This window comes from Rhinatrema bivittatum, chromosome 8 (assembly GCF_901001135.1).
Source record: "Rhinatrema bivittatum chromosome 8, aRhiBiv1.1, whole genome shotgun sequence".
NCBI classification, from domain to species: domain Eukaryota; kingdom Metazoa; phylum Chordata; class Amphibia; order Gymnophiona; family Rhinatrematidae; genus Rhinatrema; species Rhinatrema bivittatum.
The window spans coordinates 20,149,457-20,170,899 of record NC_042622.1 but is presented as its reverse complement, the minus strand read 5'-3'; the positions used below and the strand labels follow the sequence as shown (position 1 = coordinate 20,170,899).

General features: G+C 44.6%; 1 protein-coding gene across 3 annotated transcripts in view; it reads right to left on the bottom strand.

Moving 5' to 3' along the window:
* Positions 1 to 3,960: 3,960 nt before the first annotated feature.
* LOC115097178 (serine/threonine-protein phosphatase 4 regulatory subunit 1-like) overlaps positions 3,961 to 21,443 on the bottom strand; it is a 173,584-nt gene continuing 156,101 nt past the window's right edge. For 2 of the 3 annotated variants that reach the window (XM_029612752.1, XM_029612753.1), the window contains exons 19-20: positions 15,470 to 15,611; positions 3,961 to 4,289 (exon numbers count right to left, since the gene is read on the bottom strand). In XM_029612752.1, coding sequence (XP_029468612.1) covers positions 4,135 to 4,289; positions 15,470 to 15,611 — 297 coding nt within the window. In that variant the 3' untranslated portion in view covers positions 3,961 to 4,134. The remainder of the gene's footprint in view (positions 4,290 to 15,469; positions 15,612 to 21,443) is intronic. The other variant, XM_029612754.1, reaches the window with a different exon arrangement.

Sequence of the window (21,443 nt, the reverse complement as noted above, 5' to 3'; positions counted from 1 at the left end):
TACCTACCACAAAATCCAGCTGGTGAATACTGGTAGCAGGCGGACTGGCCAGCCCCGCTCACTAAACTTTCAGGTTCACCTGCTGCTGAACACTTGCTGGAAAATGTGCTGCAGTTTGCACGCTGCAGTCTGTAAAACTGCTAATCTTTTATCTAATTTTAGCATAATAGCAAAAACCCAGAGCATGGACTTTTAGAACCCGTGCCCAGTCTACTCAAATTAAAATTTGTAATAACTGTAATTAAATATAGGGATTTACTTTCATTTACTGCACACTAAACGAAAAAAAACAAATTTCCCTGCACACGCTTAAGCAAACCAGCAGATCATTTCCAAAGTTGTGTAAGGGGACTGGGCATCGAGGAATGGAAAAAAGATGACTAAATACAGCCTCGTCGATCAATTCACCCTGAATATTCCTGAAGCATTTTACAATGTTTCCAATGTAACCAGTTTAGTTAGAGAAAAAGACCCATTTTTGTCAGCCTTGAGGAACGGGAAGCGTTACCTGTGCTGTGTTGAGATAAGAAAGTGGTTAGTGCTCAGTACCTTTGTTTTAAAGTTCTCTAGAAGAGTAAGTTAAAAAGAAAAAAAAAACAGTTTGATAAACAAATCATGAGATTTATTGAGATAAATACAAATAGAAAGTTACATAGGTTTCATATTCTGACAATCCGTGGCACTTCCAGCGTGTTCCCACTTAACTGGACTCTTAATCAGGGTTCAGACAGGCTGCCTCTAGGGCACATACAGGGATATAATAGAGCAGGGGTTCACCCAATACACCTAACATCTTTCACAAAAAAATGCTTTATAATTTTCTAACGTATCCTAGCAATATTGTCCTACTACTGTTATTCTCCTCTTTCTCACCTTTCATTTTGCTTTTGACTTGCTTTTCTATGTAATATGTTACAAATTTTTATTTTCTGCATAATTTTTAGCCCACGGGGACAATCTCTCCCCCCCCCCCCACCCTTTCCCTTACCACAAAAAATGTTCAACATGAATATTCAGTTTCAATGTTAGGAAATATATATTTATTAGGAGATGCACAGTGTAGCAGTAGAGCCATGCTTACAATCAGTTTCCATGTTATCATCAGTGCTTACCTTGGCAACAAGTCAATTTTAGCAACAGAACTGCTGTTTCTTTAATTTAATGAAAAATTAGGATATCTGTCCCCTTCTACCTCATGCAATTTAGCAGCTTGAAAAACTTTTTATTATTATTATTTTTTTATATTAAAAACCAGCATGTCCAGTGAAAGTTTAGAAAAGGACATGAACTGTCAACAGTAGAAAAGGTGCAGACAGATGTTCAAGCACAAAGTTTTTCTATTTTGAATAGGTTTCTGGAACATTCACTTGCAGTCTACTACAATCAATGAAAAATGGAGGAAGTAGACAGTTACTTGAGATCAACAAATATAGGGAGGGAAAAAAGCCTTTTAAACTAAAAGAAAAACGTTTATACGTGAAAACAGGTATATATATATACAGTTTGGTCAGTGATGATAAATGATAGTGCTCACTAACAAAAACGAAACCTAGCCAGAGCAACTTCTTTTAAACAAGGAAAACAGAATTACAGATGTATTTTACTACTATTGTTTTGGTATTAAAAAAATGATACTATTAAAATTACTAAAAAAAACCAAACAAACCCCAATAATAATCATCCTAGATCTTGGCATTTTTTTTGCTGAGAAAATGCAGTTAAAAATGTTTGCATTAGAAGCACACACTTCAGTTAGGAAACTGAAAATGATTTTTCTGCCATGTTAAAATACTGTCCTATAATGTGATTATGTGGCATCGTAGCCTATATGCTTGTTGCAGAACAGTATTCCATGCAGCAAAAACCAAACAAGTGTCATCTGGGATGAACTAATGCTTTAAAATTAGTTCTCTTCAAATGTCATTCATGTCTGACCAGAATTTTTAAAAAGCACCTTAGGGATCCACAAGCAGAAGCACTGTCATGAGAGGCAAGTTTGCTGGTTTGGTAGACATTCTGACAAGAAAACACACTACAGTTGTCAACATCCGTTGCACTTTCAGCTACAGCCAACATTCAATGTTTTCTAAAAGGTTATGTAACATTTTTTATACTTACAAAAAAAAAAAAAATACTCTGCTACAATTTAACCATCCTACTATTGAATGAGAAAGCCCTCTCCCTGGTCTTCCATCATACTGTTAGCTTTTCCACACAGTGGAATGTATGCAGTGCTGATGCACGATAAAACCTAGACTACCGGAGAAATGTGTGGAAGAAAAGCACCCCAAAGCGCAATGATTACGAGTGCTGTACATAACTGTTCAGCAGAACACTAGGTTTAATAATACTTACCCCAAGCTCAGCCTCTCTCTCAAGGTCCTTCTCCACAACGTGAGGCTGCAGCTCTTGCCTCCTTCTTTTGGGGCTTCTTACAACCGCTGTACCATCTACCAACCAACTGGATGGTCTCCCTACACTCAAGATTAGAAGCCCCTACCCCGTCTCCAAAATATAAGATCAGCAGTGCAACCCACCTGTGGTGGAATATCACAACAGGCTGCAAACCCAGCTCTCCCTCCTTGGCAGCACACTATCCACCCCCATCACATCAGCCTGGCTACATAATTCAATCTCAACCAATATCACCAAGACCTGGTACAAGTGAGCTCCACTTCACCGTCCCTGCCGCCAGGAGTGCTTTAGTACACATGCTAGACCAATGCATGGAACTAGTGTTAGCTGCACTGGTTTGTGTTTGCCTTATACTATCTTTTTCTGAACTGTTAAAGCAATAACAATTGCAGGATAGTATAATGATCTGCCTAATTAGCTACAGCAGCTCCTGGAATGAGGTATATATTGTGGTTCCCCCCCCCCACGCTCCCTCACTGAAGCCCCCGTGTAAGGAGAATACTGTCCTATGAGTTAGTAGCCCACTGCTGATGCCAGTGTTAACCACCAAACATAAACATTAACTTTGCAAGTACAAAACCCTGGAAGCAATGGAACCAGTCCGTTCTCTCTACTGGAATGCTACATCACACTGATTGTAACTGCTATGCACACCCCCCCCCCCCCCCCCCCCCCCCCCCCCCCCCCGTAGCAAGGTTCAACATAATTAAAATGTATTCCCCTAAGTCATCGTTTTATCTGATCCATCAAACCAGATGATTACCAATAGCCATAAGCAGGCTTGGAACACACTAGCAGCAAAGAAGGCATGCAAGCGTGAACAACACCAGATAGTATGAGTCCATTTAGGAATTACAAAAAGCCTATTATCCAAATAGGTTTCTCCATCCTGCACCTAAATCTCAGAGGGGAAAAAAAAATCCTCTGCAAACAGGACTCCGAAAAACTACCACAGTTTACTAAGTTAAGACCTCTCAATGTTTTAAAACCATCACAAAAGTCCTAAAAAGCAAACAATGAACCAACTTTACTTGCTCTGCTCATCACATGGACCTTGAAGATTTCTTTGCACCATTATGAGCTTAAGATATCTTGAAATTGTTAAGACTAATTTTTTTTTTTTACATATATACACACATTTTTTTGCAGTTAAAAAACAGTAATAATTCCAAAACAAAAGTATACAAAAATAAAATGGAGTACAAGTATATCTAAACATGAGAGTTTCCTTTCTCTGGATCTTAAAGCTAATAAACCACTCCTAGTCAAATAAAAGTGTTTAGAATTGCCATCCATAGGTTTCTAAAAAAAAAAATAAAAAAAAAAAAAAAAAATAATATATATATGTACACACACATATATAAAGATATATTACTGTAAGTACATCAGGCTTGCCTGATTTTGTTTTTGTTAAGTATCAGATATACACAGCACTGGTTCCCTTTATGGAGAAGGACAGTTAGCATATAGGTTTACAAAAGGGCAAGAAACTAGGAGGCCCGACACAGATTTCCCAACTATCCAAAAGGAAATTCTGCATTAAAATCATTTTAAAAAGTTGTATTATACAACTCGTCACTGAGTGGATCTGGTGATGTTTCCCGGAAGCCCTTCTTTCCCTTCCTTGGATCCAGCAAGTTCTGACTGCACGAGGCCGCTGCAGTTATTCTGCTGGCACAGAGCTTGTGCTGAGGTGCGTTTCCTGAGCTCGCTGCTTCGTTAGCTTTCTTCCTGCAGGGTGGTAGTCTCTGTGTTATTTTGTTTTGCTTCAGCAGTAGCAAAAAAACGAACATCCTGGTCTCTGTCCGACTGCAGGGCTAACACAGTCTCTTCTACGACTTCCACGTGTGGATTGCCAACACTCACAAAATAAGCTGTACAAAGAGAAATTGTTTTAAAAAAAAGAATTCTTTACCACAAAATAATCAACGAAGAAAAAGCAGACTGGTTAAACACAGCACTACGCTTATACGTCCCACAAAGAAATCTTAGATCAGCCAATAAAGCTCTACTAACCATCCCCTCAGTCAAGACAGCAAAACTGACCCAAGTTAGAGAGCAAGCCCTATCATTAGCCAGACCAGCATTATGGAACTCATTGCCACTCGAAATAAGATTACAGAATGATTTAAAACTCTTTAAAAAAAAAGTTTAAAAACATGGCTTTTCAAAAAAGCATTTTACAGTGAGAATGGGGAATATGAAGTTTAAATGAACAAGCAAAAGAACATCTACACACAGCTAAAGTCACCTAGTAGCTTACTTGTATATTTTATTATTTTTACTCATCATTATTATAAGAATAATTTAAGAGATCTGCAGTATAAAGTACAATTCTTGTATGGTTTTTCCTATTAATCATATAAAAGGACAAGATCCAGATCATGCATCATATACATTATGAAAACATGTTACCGATAAACGTTTTGGCACTTTGTTAGTAAGAATTTAACCAAATATAAATTTACGTGCCTCTCTGTAAACTGTTGTGATGGTGCATTACTAAACAACAGTACAGAAAAGATTTTAAATAAATAAAAATAAATAAATAAATCTGACACTGTACTCCTCTTTACAACTACCGGGGGGGGCAAGGCACTTTCACCAGCAAGAGATGAGTTAATGTGCAGCAAGAATAGGAAAATTGGTTCTTACCTGCTAATTTTCGTTCCTGTAGTACCACGGATCAGTCCAGACTGGGTTGAGCCTCCTGTCCAGCAGATGGAGGCAGAGAAAAACTGAAAGGGTATCCTATATCAGGACAGTGCCAACCCTGCGTCCCTTCAGTATAAACGTTATCAAAGCAGATAAACAGATGGTGAACCAGTAAAAGATCAAGCAAGTAAACAACCATAACTTTCAAATTGAAAACCAGGAAATTCAAACATGTAGGAAAACGCTCTTACATAGCTAGCAATATAGCAGATACTTTCGGTGCCTCATAGCTCATATACAGGCCGATACAGTAAAGTCCGCGGGAGAGCGGGCGAACGCCTGCTCTCCCAGTGCGCGCACTGGCCACTCGCCGGTGTGCGCGATGCAGTATTTAAATTAGGTCCGGCGGTAGAGCCGAGCAAAAGGAGGCGCTAGGGACACTAGCGCGTCCCTAGCGCCTCCTTTTTGACAGGAGCGGCAGCTGTCAGCGGGTTTGACAGCCGACGCTCAATTTTGCCGGCGTCGGTTCTCGAGCCCGCTGACAGCCACGGGCTCGGAAACCGGACGCCGGCAAAATTGAGCGTCCGGTTTTCGGCCCGACAGCCGCGGGCCGAATTCAAATTTTTTTTTTTTTTAACTTTTTTTTACTCTTCGGGACCTCCGACTTAATATCGCCATGATATTAAGTCGGAGGGTGCACAGAAAAGCAGTTTTTACTGCTTTTCTGTGCACTTTCCCGGTGCTGGAAGAAATTAGCGCCGACCTTTGGGTCAGCGCTAGTTTCTGAAAGTAAAATGTGCGGCTTGGCTGCACATTTTACTTTCTGTATCCCACGCACATACCTAATACCCGTGGCACCTAATACCGCCCTCAACATGCATTTGCATGTTGAGGGCGGTATTAGGTGCCACGGGTTGGACGCGCATTTTCCTCCCCTTACTGAATAAGGGGTAAGGGAAAACGCGCGTCCAAGAGCAGGCTAACAGTGCGCTCCGTCAAAGCGCACTGTACTGTATCGGCCTGATAGTAAGGAGACATTTCCAAAAACCTGTGAATAAAAACTTCGAGCGGACATATGAAAAGTAGTAGTCAGGACTGATCCTTGATACTACAGAAACGAAAATTAGCAGGTAAGAACCAATTTTCCTTTCCCTGTACGTACCCGGATCAGTCTAGACAGTGGGATGTACCAAAGCTTCCCTAAGTAGGGTGGGACCGAGACAGTCCCGCTCGAAGCACCTGCCTTCCGAAGGAGCCACACATTGGTGCCTGTACATCAAGGCGATAATGACGAGCAAAAGTATGCAGAGCAAAAGTATGCAGAGACTTTCAAGTAGCCCCCCTGCAGATTTCTTGCAGAGAGACCGATTGACTCTCGTCCAAGAAGTAGCCTGTGAGCGCAAAGAATGGGCCTTTAAGCCCTCCGGAAGCATCCGGCCCCGACATATATATGCCGACGCAATCGCCTCCTTCAGCCAACGAGCAATTGTAGCCTTAGAGGCCTAGTTTCCCCTATTGGGGCCGCTCCATAAGACAAAAAGATGATCAGAGACCCGAAATTAGTTTGTAACCTGTAAATACTGCAGAAGTACTCTCTTTACATCAAGGCGCCGTAGGTCCCCGCCAGGCGTACTCGCAATGTCTTCTGGAGAAAAAGCAGGAAGCTCCACTGACTGACGTGAAAAGAGGACATGACCTTTGGTAAAAAGGATGGTACCGCGTTGAGAGAAACACCTGAATCAGAAAAGAGAAGAAAAGGCTCCCTATAAGACAAAGCTTGGAGCTCGGACACTCTCCTGGCCGAGCAAATAGAGACTAGAAATACCTTCTTAAGGGTTAGGTCCTTAAGTGTGACCCGCTGGAGGGGTTCGAAGGGCGCCTCGAAAAGAACCCGAAGCACCAAATTAAGGCTCCAAGAAGGACAAGTAGCCTGGATAGGCGGATTCAAATGCTTGGCCCCTTTGAGGAAACGAACGACATCCGGATGGGCCACCACCACGTAACCATCGATACTACCTAAGAGGGAACCGAGAGCCGAAACCTGCACCCACAAGGAATTGAAAGACAAGCCTTTGGAGAGGCCATTCTGCAGAAAGGAGAGGACCTGGGACACTGGAGCCTTACGCGCCGAGACTCCAGACGCGAAACACACATTCTCAAACACTCTCCATACCTGAACGTAAGCGAGAGAGGTAGAAGTCTTACGGGCCCGCAACAGAGTGGATATAACCTCCTCCTTATACCCCTTCTTCCTCAGACATCACCGCTCAAAAGCCAAGCCGCTAGACAAAAGCGATCCGCCTGATCGAAAAATACTGGACATTGTCGAAGCAGGTTTGGGAGATGACTGAGGTGAAGAGGACCGTCCGTTGCGAGGTTCACCAGATCCGCATACCACGGGTCTCTGGGGACACTCGGGCGTTACGAGAATGACGGGCCCCCTGTGGAGTTCTATCCTTCTGAGTACCTTTCCCACCAGAGGCCAAGGGGGAAATACGTAGAGAAGGATGTCGTGAAGCCAGGGAAGAACCAGGGCATCCACGCCTTCCGAGCAGTGCTCCCTTCTGTGGCTGAAGAATCTGGGAGCCTATATGTTGCTCAGAGTTGCCATCAGGTCTAAGTGGGGGACCCCCCACTTGCGCACAATCAGATCCATCGCCCCATCAGACAATTTGCACTCTCCGGGGGTCTAGGCGTTGACAACTGAGGAAGTCGGCTTGAACATTCTCCTTCCCCACAATGTGAGAGGCTGCCAGCCGATCCAGGTGACGCTCCACCCAGGAGAGCAGCTTGCTGGCTTCCAGGGCCACCGGATGACTGATATAGGCTACCATGGTGGCACTGTCAGAGAGGACTCGCACCGCCTTGCAACGGATCAAAGGCAGGAAAGCCTTGAGTGCTAGACGGACTGTCTGGGCCTCCAGGCGATTGATGTGCCACTGGGATTGAACTGGGGACCAACGTCCCTGGGTAGACTGAGTCTGACACACTACTCCCCAGCCGGTGAGGCAGGCATCCATCGTTACAATCATCCACTGAGGCGTCTGCAGGGGTATCCCTTTCAATAGGTGAGTGAGCGAGAGCCACCACTGCATGCTGGTGATGGTCACATCAGAGAGCGGCAGGGGTGTTTGAAATTCCTCCGACACTGGCTTCCAGTGGGATAGCAAAGCTTTCTGTAAAAGACGCATATGCGCAAGAGGCCAAGGAACCAAATCTATAATTGAAGCATAGAACCCAGAACCTGGAAATAGTGCCAGGCCATTGGAACCGATAGAAATAACAGATGTTGAACTTGATCCATAAGCTTGAGCGCACGAGCCTCGGGTAAGAACACTTTGCCCACGCAGGTGTCGAAGTGCGCTCCTAAGAATTCGAGTACTTGAGAGGGCTTGAGGTTGCTCTTGAAAATTTGATTGTCCACCCGAGGGAGGTGAGGACCGACAAGACCCAGTTGACCGCTGTCACGCACAGCTCCTACGACTTTGCCCGAATGAGCCAGTTGTCCAGGACTAGGACTCCCTCCCACCGGAGGAAGGCCGCCACTACCACCATAACCTTGGTAAATGTGCGCGGAGCTGTGGCAAGGCCAAACAGGAGTACCCAAAACTGATAGTGACGTCCCAGAATGCTGAAACGAAGAAAATTTTGATGTTCCTGGCGAATCGGGATGTGAAGGTAGATCTCCGTCAAATCGAGGGAGGCGAGAAATTCGCCTGTGCGAACCGCCGCTATGACCGCCCTCAGGGTCTCCATGCGAAAGTGGGGAACCTTGAGTGTCATGTTGACTCTCTTGAGATCCAGGATTGGACGAAAAGAGCCGTCCTTTTTGGAGACGATGAAGTAAGAACATAAGAACATGCCATACTGGGTCAGACCAAGGGTCCATCAAGCCCAGCATCCTGTTTCCAACAGTGGCCAATCCAGGCCATAAGAACCTGGCAAGTACCCAAAAATTAAGTCTATTCCATGTTACCATTGCTAGTAATAGCAGTGGCTATTTTCTAAGTCAACTTAATTAATAGCAGGTAATGGACTTCTCCAAGAACTTATCCAATCCTTTTCTAAACACAGCTATACTAACTGCACTAACCACATCCTCTGGCAATAAATTCCAAAGTTTAATTGTGCATTGAGTGAAAAAGAACTTTCTCCGATTAGTTTTAAATGTGCCACATGCTAACTTCATGGAGTGCCCCCTAGTCTTTCTATTATCTGAAAGAGTAAATAACAGATTCACATTTACCCGTTCTAGACCTCTCATGATTTTAAACACCTCTATCATGTCCCCCCTCAGCTGTCTCTTCTCCCAAGCTGAAAAGTCCTATCCTCTTTCGTCTTTTCTCATAGGGGAGCTGTTCCATTCCCCTTATCATTTTGGTAGCCCTTCTCTGTACCTTCTCCATCGCAATATCTTTTTTGAGATGCGGCGACCAGAATTGTACACAGTATTCAAGGTGCAGTCTCACCATGGAGCGATACAGAGGCATTATGACATTTTCCATTTTATTCACCATTCTCTTTCTAATAATTCCCAACATTCTGTTTGCTTTTTTGACTGCCGCAGCATACTGAACCGACGATTTCAATGTGTTATCCACTATGACGCCTAGATCTCTTTCTGGGTTGTAGCACCTAATATGGAACCTAACATTATGTAACTATAGCATGGGTTATTTTTCCCTATATGCATCACCTTGCCCTTATCCACATTAAATTTCATCTGCCATTTCGATGCCCAGTTTTCCAGTCTCAGAAGGTCTTCCTGCAATTTATCACAATCTGCTTGTGATTTAACTACTCTGAACAATTTTGTATCATCTGCAAATTTGATTATCTCGCTTGTCTTATTTCTTTCCAGATCATTTATAAATATATTGAAAAGTAAGGGTCCCAAAACAGATCCCTGAGGCACTCCACTCCCTTCCACTGAGAAAATTGTCCATTTAATCCTACTCTCTGTTTCCTGTCTTTTAGCCAGTTTGCAATCCACAAAAGGACATCGCCACCTATCCCATTACTTTTTACTTTTCCTAGAAGCCTCTCATGAGGAACTTTGTCAAAAGCCTTCTGAAAAGCCAAGTATACTACATCTACCGGTTCACCTTTATCCACATGTTTATTAACTCCTTCAAAAAAGTGAAGCAGATTTGTGAGGCAAGACTTGCCTTGGGTAAAGCCATGCTGACTTTGTTCCATTAAACCTTGTCTTTCTATATGTTCTGTGATTTAGAACACTTTCCACTATTTTTCCTGGCACTGAAGTCAGGCTAACCGGTCTGTAGTTTCCTGGATCGCCCCTGGAGCCCTTTTTAAATATTGGGGTTACATTTGCTATCCTCCAGTCTTCAGGTACAATGGATGATTTTAATGATAGGTTACAAATTTTTACTAATAGGTCTGAAATTTCATTTTTTAGTTCCTTCAGAACTCTGGGCTATATACCATCCGGTCCAGGTGATTTACTACTCTTCAGTTTGTCAATCATGCCTACCACATCTTCTAGGTTCACCGAGATTTGATTCAGTCCATCTGAATCATTACCCATGAAAACCTTCTCCATTACGGGTACCTCCCCAACATCCTCTTCAGTAAACACCGAAGCCAAGAAATCATTTAATCTTTCCGCGATGGCCTTATCTTCTCTAAGAGCCCCTTTAACCCCTCGATCATCTTCTCTAAGAGCCCCTTTAACCCCTCAATCATCTAAGCAGAAAGCCTGTGACTCCCTCACAGGCTTTCTGCTTCGGATATATTTTTTTAAAAGTTTTTACTGTGAGTTTTTGCCTCTACGGCCAACTTCTTTTCAAATTCTCTCTTAGCCTGTCTTATCAATGTCTTACATTTAACTTGCCAACGTTTATGCATTATCCTATTTTCTTCTGTTGGATCCTTCTTCCAATTTTTGAATGAAGATCTTTTGACTAAAATAGCTTCTTTCACCTCCCCTTTTAACCATGCCGGTAATTGTTTTGCCTTCTTTCCAACTTTTTTAATGTGTGGAATACATCTGGACTGTGCTTCCAGAATGGTTTGTTTTTTTTTTTTTTTTTAACAATGACCACGCCTCTTGCACACTTTTTACTTTTGTAGCTGCTCCTTTCAGTTTTTTTCTGACAATTTTTCTCATTTTCTCAAAGCTTCCCTTTTGAAAGTAGATGGAATACTGGCCGACCCCTGTTCCTGTGGAGGGACCGGGACTATGGCTCGGAGTGCCTGCAGCCTGTCGAGAGTCTTGCACACCGCTGGTTGCTTCAGAGTTCCTCAGGGAGAGATTAAGTAGAGGTCCGGGAGATCCCAAGCAAATTCTAAAGCGTAGCCTCTTTCGATCACCTCGTGGACCCACTGATCCGAAGTATTTTTGACCCATTCCTCAAGAAATAGGGACAGCCGACCACCTAAATCTGGAACGGAGGAATGGGCCGGCCGTATCTCATTGCAAAGGCTTTGTGGTGGGGCTGTCTCGGAAGGGTCTTCGTCCCCAAAAGGAATGCAACCATGCTTGAGATCTAGTGGAGGTGTTCTGATGGAAGGCTCCTTTCGGCTTGTTGTACCTGCGCTGCCCCCTGAAGCGAGAGTACGACGGAAAATATGACCTGGACTGTTTAGGGCAGTCCTCAGGCAGCTTATGAACCTTGTTGTCGCCCAAGGATTTGATAAGCTGTTCCAAGTCCTCACCAAAAAGCAACTTACCCTTGAAGAGGAGAGTGCCCAACTGCGATTTAGAAGAGGAGTCCGCCGCCCAATTCTGCAGCCAGAGAAGTCATCTGGCTGACACTGCCGAGAGCATGTCTCTAACCTGTACCCTGAGAAGATCATAGAGGGCCATCCACCCCATATGCAACCAAGGCTTCCAGCCGCTCCGCCTGTTCCATCTCTGCAGACGGGAGGTCCTGGGTGCTGAGTAATTGTTGAACCCACCTGAGGTTTGCCCACTGCATGAGACTGCCACAGACTGTCGCCCGAACTCCCAGAGCCAGAACCTCAAAGATCCTCTTGAGATGAAGCTCCAATTTACGATCCTGAAGATCTTTCAATGCAGTCTCCCCTACCACTGCGATGGTGGTGCGTTTGGTGACCGTGGAAACCGAGGCATCTACCTTACGTACCTTAAGCATCTCTAGACATTGATCTGGCACAGGATAAAACTTATCCATGGCTCTTCCAACCCAAAGACCTGCTTCTGGGGACTCCCACTCCTGAATCAGAAGTTGCATCATCATGGGGTGGAATGGGAAGGTACATGGCGGAGCCCTCAGTCCCGCTAGGACGGGTCCACGGTACGTGAAGTAGAGGTGGTGGTGGGTTCTTCCGGGGGACCTCTATACCAAGTTCATCCAAGACAAAAGGAATGAGCGGATCAAGCTCCTCCCTTTAGAATAGACTGAGGACGCTCAGGTCGTCCCCGTCGACCGGCGGCTTCGGAAGTGAAACTCTGTGTCTGGGTCTGGATCCGGTAAAAGAGAGGGAGGAAGAGAGTCCGAAGGATCCGGTATGCCCGGTACAGTCCTGACCCTGTTAGTGCCGGGAACATCCGGGGTCCTAGGGCCCTGCCCGGTGGTGACTCGAGGGATTTTTGCCGGGGGGGGGGGGGGGGAATCAGTCTGCTCCTCCAGACTAGCTAAAAAAAAAGATTTGTGCGTTAACAAGACAAATTCCGTTGAAAAATGATGTTGCACCTTCCCGGGCAAAGGAGGGGGGGCCTCAGAGGGGGGGGGGAGGTGTCAGGGACTGCAACCGGGGAGTTCGCGGGACTCAATTCTGGCAGAGAAGTATTAAAAACCAGCTCTTTATCCCCCTCAGGTCCTGGATTTGCAGGGAGATCAGAAGACAAAATGTCTGCCGTTCCCACGGTTTTTTTGTGAGGGAGATGACCTTGCGACCCGCTTTACCGCCCAACTGGGTCCCTCCTTCTGTCTGCCCGACCGGGTCCCTCCTCGTCGGGCAGACAGAAGGCGCACAGCCCGTCGCGGGAGAGCCGCGATGCAGGCTCTCCGCAGGCTAAACAAGCCGCTGAATGCAGAGACAGTGCAGAGGGAAACACACAGTAAGAAAAAAATGGAGCCGAATCAGCTGAGCCTGGCAGAATGCAAGCGGTAAGAAGGGAACGAACCCTACAACGCTCCTTCCCCCTGTAAGTGCTGGTCAAGAATAAACATGGAGAAAAGGCTTCAGACCCGTTTTGGGTTTTTTTTTGCCTTTATTTAAACTGAACAAGAGCAGAGGAAAAAAAAAAACATGTCTCTGCTGAGGGACCCGAGGCAAAGGCATCTCAAGGGTCATACTAGGGAGAAAAGGGGAGTGACTGGACCACCAGTATCACCCCTGTAAGCCAGGCAGACTGTCACTGGGAAAGGGGTCTCAGGCTGAACCACTCAAGGGGAAAATTCCCCCCTGGGACCCAGTAAGAGCTGTGAGACAGCACTGTCTCACTTGTGCAGAAGGCTTGATTTCCTTTTTTATTTTATTTTTATTTTTTTAAATCAAATGAGAATTACTTGCTTGATCCTGGAAGCAACCCAGAGGGAAGAACAGCGAAAATCACCACAGAGAGAGAAAAAACAGATCTAGGGAAGTCTAGGGAACCGCAGGTTCAACTGCCTTCATCTGCTAGAGACAGAGAAATACTGAAGGGACGCAGGGTTGGCACTGTCCTGATATAGGATACCCTTTCAATTTTTCTGTCTCCATCTGCTGGTCAGGAGGCTCAACCCACTGTGTGGATTGATCCGGGTACGTACAGGGAAACTGTATATTTATTTATTTATTTATTTAAAAACTTTTATATACCGGTATTAGTATGCATACATCATACCGGTTTACAATGTAACTTTAAAGGTAGAAATTACAATGAACAGGGAGGGCGAACAAGGAGGAGTATACAAAGAGCAGGAGGTGGAGGAATTAAAGCAATAAATAAAAACTGCAACGGACTATTTACAGGAATATACAAGGCGTAGGCAAGATACTTGCAGAAGTCGGTGTACTTAATCAGGGTAGGCTTGTCGGAAGAGCCATGTTTTAAGTTTTTTTCTGAACTTGGCGTAACATGGCTCTAGCCTGAGAGTGGTAGGGAGGGCGTTCCATTGTTTAGGGCCTGCAATGGATAGTGCACGGTCCCTAGTAGAGGAGAGGTGGGCTTTTTTCAAAGGGGGAATGTATAGGGGGTATATATTCAAAGGGGGTATATATATTCAAAGGGGGTATATATTCAAAGGGGGTATATATCAGAGTACCATAGGTAACAGAGCCAGAATATTAAAAGTAAACATTTATTTAGAGGAATTCGTGCCAAAAACAGGGACTGATGGGCAGGGCTAGCTCTTCCATTAGGCAAGCTAAGTAGCTGCCTAGAACGTCTTGTGGGGAGAAGGGGAAAAATCCCAGAGACCTCCAAATGCTGCCTGCTCACTTTTAAGACACCAAAAAACTTGCGGCCAGCACTTCCCGACCAATGATCTTATATAACATGAGATCAGTAATCAGGACATCAGACATGCCAACCCGCGAGTTATAAAAATACTTGCAGAGCCAGCACTGGCCACAGACTGAAGAATGCAGGAGGTGGAATACATCCCGCCAGCAGCCAAATGGTGCAGAGATCCATGCCACCCCTGAGTCCATTCTGCTAACAGATGAATATATTGGAGTTCCCGAGCCTGGAGTTGCCATGCTTAGAAAGGAAGCACCAAATGAATGCTGGGTAAACGTGGGGAGTGGTGAAGAGAAGTGGCAATAGTGTGTGCTGGGTGGAGAGAGAGAGGGAGAACCAAGCAGGTGAGGGGTGGAGGGAGAGGAGTAGAAGGAGAGTGATACACTCTGGTGAGAATGGGGGCATTGCTGCAGAAAGAAGGCAAAGAATGGGGTGATGTTAGTATGCTGGGCAAGGGTCGGAAGGGCAAGAGAGAATGCTGTAGGGAGGAAAAGTACAGAAGAGATGGTGAGTACTATGGCAGGGGTAGATAAAATGGTGGTGGTGGGGGAAAGGGCACAAGACTGAAGATTCACCTAGGGTGCCTAAGACCCTTACACCAATCCTGCTGATGGGACTCTATCTGCAGACAGACACCATGTTTTTCATCAAATAAAGCAACTACTGTTGATACATGAATGGCATAGGGTTTAATAATGACAAAATTCAAGCAAACTTCATACAGACCAAAGGGTCCTTGGTGAATGGGAAAGAGAAGGAAAAATCCAGAGATTAAGGTCTGTAGTCACACATGGGCAGGTTCAAATGTGCAGGTCCTTACCTGCTAACATTTTCTGTGTTACTACGAGTCCTTTTCTCACTGATTACATCCTGTTAGGCTGCACTTTACTGCTTAAACACCTTACCTTGCTTCAAATGAAAGGAATTAATCTGCGAAGGTTATGTGCCAAGAGCTTGGGAAATTACCTTTTTCTAGAAGCGTTCGCCTCAGAGCCTTGGCTAGTAGAACTCTAACATTAGGCACAGGATCAGAGGCAAGACTTAAAAGACTGGGTAGCAAGTGCATGACAAACTGATCCACAGGCATACATTCCTCCTCTATCACCACCTGCAAAAGGTACAAATAGCAACAACACAAAGGAGAAATTAGTTCTTACCTGCTAATTTCCTTTCCTTGAATAGCCAGACCAGTTCAAACACATGGGTTACGTTCCCCAACCAGCAGACAGAGGCAGAGATTAACAAGCTTTCTGATGTCACCTTAAATAAGCTCCCATGCTGCCTTCAGTCTGCCACTATCCTGTAACAAGCTAAGAATAACATATTGAAAACAAACTTCCCCCTCCTCCAAACCAGGGGATTTCCAAGGGAGAATCACAAACATACCAATAAAACGCCACAATTAGAATAAACCAGATTAATATCCCCTTACCTTATCCACCGAAAGTTTCATTAAGAATGTATCTACATTTTCTGAAAAGAAATAATTATAGAATATCACATGTTTGGTGGATAAAGGAGGGTCCTGGACTGGTCTGGCTGGAATCAAGGAAAGGATCAGGTAAGAACTAATTTCTCCCTCTTCTTCATCCAGCCAGACCAGTCCAAATGCATAGTATGTACCCAAGCTATACCTCGAGTGAGTGGGACACTGCCAAACCTACTCTCGAGACCATCAAATCAAAGGATGCTTCCTCCCTGGTTCGAATGTTGAGACGATAAAGTAGCCCAAAAGAATGCAAAGAAAACCAGGTCACTGCTTTGTAACTCTTCAGAGGTGAAACCAACCAAAGCTGGATCCAGGAAACGCTTGCACCCTGTTTGGAAGTGGTATTCCTCTAACTACATAGGCCACACAATTGACTTCTTTAAAATCAGCATGTCAATCAAGCTTTCATAGCCACATCCCTCTTAAATGTCCATGCATGGAGGACAAAAAGATAATCGATCCTCTGAAACCATTCATGACCTTAATTCTACAATAAAATATTCTGCAAGTCCAAAGAATGAAGTAGCAAATACACTTCCCCATGCAACTCTCTATGGAAGGAAGGAAAAGCAAGTTTGCTTACCGTAAACAATGTTTCCGTAGATAGCAGGATGAATTAGCCATGCTGTCATGGGATCTGTCAATCAGGCCCAGGAGGCGGAGCTTGTCAAAGCAGAGAACAGAGCTTTGCTCTCTGCGACTGAGTGTGTGTTCCCGCGCAGGAAAGTAACGGAATCTCCTCAGTCTGTGATTAAGCCTTAGTGTAGTCGAAGACTTGGTGACTGCCAGGGAGGAGGGTGGGTCAGCATGGCTAATTCATCCTGCTATCTACAAAAACATTGTTTACGGTAAGCAAACTTGCTTTTTCCCGACGATAGCAGGGCTGAATTAGCCATGCTGTCATGGGAGTCCCAAGCTCCCGATCAAGTTGTTTATGATATATATGTTTGTACGTGATCTTTGACAGTGTGGCAGTCACTGTGGACAGGAGGATAGAGATTGCAGTATTGCTTGCCCTATCTTCGCATCAGTGGCTGCTTGTTGATCAAGGCAGTAGTGAGATGTGAAGGTATGAAGCGATGACCATGTTGCTGCCTTGCAAATGTCTATGGGTTGTACATTCTTAAGGTGTGTCAAGGAGGCTGCTACTGCTCTGACTTGGTGAGCTTTAGGAGTAGAATGTAATTATAAATTCTGTTTATCATAGCAGAATTTGATGCACTGTACTATCCAGCTGGAGATGGTGCGTTTAGCCACTGGTAATCCAGGTGCCTTCGGGTCAAAGGAGACAAAGAGTTGAGAAACACGGGAGTCCGAGTTTGTTCTTTCTTTGTAGTGTACTAAAGCTCTTTTACAATCTAGTGTGTGCAGTAGTTTTTCCCTATCATTTGCATGAGGTGTAAGGAAAAAGGTGGGTAATTCCATGGTCTGATTGAGATGGAAATGGGAAACCACTTTTGGTAGGAAGGATGGGTGAGTTCGGAGAACTAACTTTTGGTGATGAAATTGCAAATATGGAGGATAATGGACCAATGCCTGCAACTCACTAACTCTTCATGCTGATGTTACTGCAACTAGGAATACCACTTTCCATGTGAGGTATTTTATGTGCGCCGAGTCCATGGGTTCAAATGGGGAAAGCATGAGCTGTTCCAGAACTATGTTGAGGTTCCATGGAACTGGAGGTTTAGATACCAGAGGACGAATGTGAGTTAACCCCTTCATGAAACGAGACAGTAATGGGTGATTGGATATAGGAACATCGTTAATTGGTCTATGATAGGCACCTATGGCTCTGAGGTGAACTCTGATGGATGATGTTGCTAGACCATCTATATATAGTGTATGAAGATAATCAATGAGCAACTCCGGAGAGAAGTCCAATGGTGGTACACCTTTGGAAGTGCACCAGGTAGAGTAACGTTTCCATTTGTAGCTATACTTTTTCCTGGTTGAGTTTCCTAGATTCTAACAAAATTAATTGAACTGAAGTGGAAACTCTTTGTTCTGTCAGAAGGAGCCTCTCAATCTCCACACTGTCAAGTGTAGAGATGAGTCTAGTGGGTGCAGAAGTGTCCCTTGATGTTGGCAGAGAAGATCTTGGCGATCCGGTAATCGAATTGGATCCATGATGGATAGCCGGAGAAGGAAACTATACCATGGTTGCCTCGGCCAGGCCGGGGCTATGAGTATCAGTTGAGCTTTGTTCGCTATGCACTTTTGAATTGTTCTTGTTATGAGTGGTATGGGAGGAAAGGCATACAGGAGGCCTGTCGTCCGCGGAATGAGGAAGGAATCTTGAGCGATCCTGAATTGGCTTGGTCTTATCGAGCAGAATTTTGGGAACTTGAGCATTGATCTCCGTTGCAAAGAGATCCATCGAAGGTGTCCCCCACTGCATGAATATGTCCTGGGCTATTTCTGTATTGAGTGCCCATTCGTGAGGATGAAAGATGCAGCTTAGTCTGTCCGCTCTTGTGTTTGCAACTCCTGGTAGGTAAGTTGCTTGGAGATGTATGGAATTCCGGTGAGCGTGTTCGAAAATTATCAGGGTCTCCTTGCAAAGGGACCATGATCCGGATCCTCCTTGTTTGTTGATGTAAAACATTGAGACTTGGTTGTCCGTGTAGATCATGACCCTGCGTCCTTTCAGGAGGTCTTGGAACACTCGTAATGCATTGCGAATCGCTCCGAGTTCCAGTAAATTTATTTGCAGGTTCTGTTCCGAGATTGTCCATAACCCTTGTGTTTTGTAAATCTCGAGGTGTGCACCCCAGCCCTTGCGAGACGCATCTGTGGTTAAGACTGCGTTGTGAGGAGGGGAACTGAACAATGCTCCTTTGGACAGGGTGGAGTCTAGGAGCCACCATGCTATATCCTTTTTCATTTCGGCGGTCAGCAAAACCTTCTGTGTCAATGGTTGGGAATGTTGTTTCCATTGGCGTTTTAGTCCCCATTGCAGGCGTCTCATGTGTAGCCTGGTGTTGGGAACGGTGAAAATCACCGCCGCCATGTAGCCCAGGACTACCAACACTTGTCTCGCTGACGGTCTCTGAGTATGGTTCAATGTATGTAGAAGGTGACGGAAGTGCGATATTCTGTCGCCTGGTAGGTATACCCTGTTGCAAGTAGTGTCCAGGCATGCTCCTATGAACTGTAACTGCTGTGTTGGTTGTAGGTGTGATTTCTGAAAATTGATCACTAATCCTAATTCCTGTAAGCATTGTATCACCCGATGTAGGTGATCCAGTAAGATGTTGGGAGTTGGGCCGATTATGAGCCAATCGTCCAGATAGGGAAAGATGGTTATACCTTGTTGTCTGAGATGAGCCACCACCACTATCATGCATTTGGTGAATACCCTGGGTGCAGCCGATAGTCCAAAAGGGGAGAATTTTGTACTGGTAGTGTTGATGCCTGTAGCGAAAGCATAGGTAATGCCATGAGGATGGATGGATTGGAATGTGTGTGTAAGCATCCTTCAGGTCGATGGAACACATCCAATCGTTGGTTTGAATCAGAGGAAGGATTGATTTAAACGATACCATTTTGAATTTCTCCAATTCCCTTAAGTCTAGTATGGGGGTGAAGGCCCCCCGACTTCTTGGGTATGAGGAAGTATAGGGAATAAAATGCTACTGATTTGGAGCCTGGGTGAATTTGTCGAATTGCTTGTTGTTTGCGAAGCAAAGCAATTTCCTCCCCCAGTTGTGGTTGTGGGTTGTGAATCTTTAGTGTGGAAAGATGAGGCAATATGGGTTTTGTGACAAATTGGAGTTGGTAACCGTGACGTACTATCTCCAAAACCCATTGATCGGATGTTATTTTCTCCCAGGCTTCCAGGCAAGAACGAATCCTGCCGGGTGGAGCTTGATGTTGTGGTGGTGGCTGAGTAACTAAAAAGATGAAGTCGCTTTTGTTGCAGTAGCCGGCTGTTGTGCCTGCTGTCTCTGGTTACGTGGTTTACCTCTACATTGGTTTGAGGTATTCTGTTGTTGAGCAGGACGCTGGTAGGAAGGGTATGCTTGTGTACGAAAAGACTGATAAGATCTGTAGGGTCTCCTGGTATATGATTGCCTACGAGTAGATCCAATATAAGGACTTGTGGTCGAATAATTAGGATGTGATGTTAATGATTGTATTGCTAGAGCTTCTTCCTTCAGTTTACCTACTGTGTCCTGGAATCTTTCTCCGAACAGGTTATCTCCTGTACATGGGAGGTTTGTTAATTTCTCGTGCAAATCTTCACGTATCGAACTTGAACGTAACCATGCTAGTCTGCGGGCTGTAATGGCTGTTGCCGATGCCCTGGAGGATGTTTCATATGCTTCATAGATCGACCTCAAAAGGTGTCGAGAACACTCTTCCATGTCATGAAGAGGCGGAGGTATCTGATCCCCCGTCGAGGAAAGCATACCCTTCATAGCTTGCATGCTCATATAGGTATTGTACCATGTAGAACTGATGGTGCATAATTCGGGCATTCAACATTGAGTTATGGTATATTTTCCTGCCAAACTCATCTAAATATTTGTTGTCTTTCCCTGGTGGGTATGAGGAATGTGATTTTGTTTTCTTAAATCTTTGCATCACCAATTCCACCAAAATCGAAGCATGAGGTAATTGTGGTAGAGAGTATGGTGATGTTTTCTTCATACGAAATTTTATGTCTGTTTTCCTGGAAACGGCTGCGATTGCGTAAGGCGCATCCCAGGATTTCTGTAAGACTGAATACAGGAGTTCTTGTGGTGGAAGAGATGTTTGTTCCCCTGGAGTATCAAAAATCTTTAGGAGACCAAGGGTTTCTGCCCTAGGGTCTGCTTCTTTTTGGACCTCTAGATGCAGTATTGTACCCAATTTTTCTAGGAATTTTGGGTATGTAAGGTCTTCCGGAGGGGAGTATGGTTCCTGAGGTTGTTCCTGTGGATCCGACGGGAATCCCGTAGATGATGATGGGGATGTTTGCAGTGAAGGAGAATCAAAAGATGTATCCTGTGTATGATTTGGCAAGGCTGGTCGGTTTGTTATGGAAGATGTCAGCGGCTCCACCGACGGTTCTCTATTAATCTGCGTCTTGTGTTCCGGAGAATTGTCAGCAGCAATATTAGTCATTTTGAACGATGACTGAAGAGTTTCATAAAATCCTGCTAAGGATTGAGACAACTGATAAAATGCCTCTTTTGTACGAGGGGGCATTGTTGTACGACCATCTGGTTCTCGTGAGTCACCTGCTTTAGGGTGCATTGGAGTATTCTGAGGTGAAGGATTATATACCTTACGGTCGTTTCGTATTTTATCGCCCGTTATGTTCCTCGAATCCTCTGAATCTGTAGAAGTGTTAGAGGAAACAACCTGTATTACCTCTCTATGTGAGAAGGTATTGGAAGGTGGTATATGAGATGATTTAGAAGTTGGCACTCCTCTTTGCCAAATTTCTATGGTGAGAGTGTC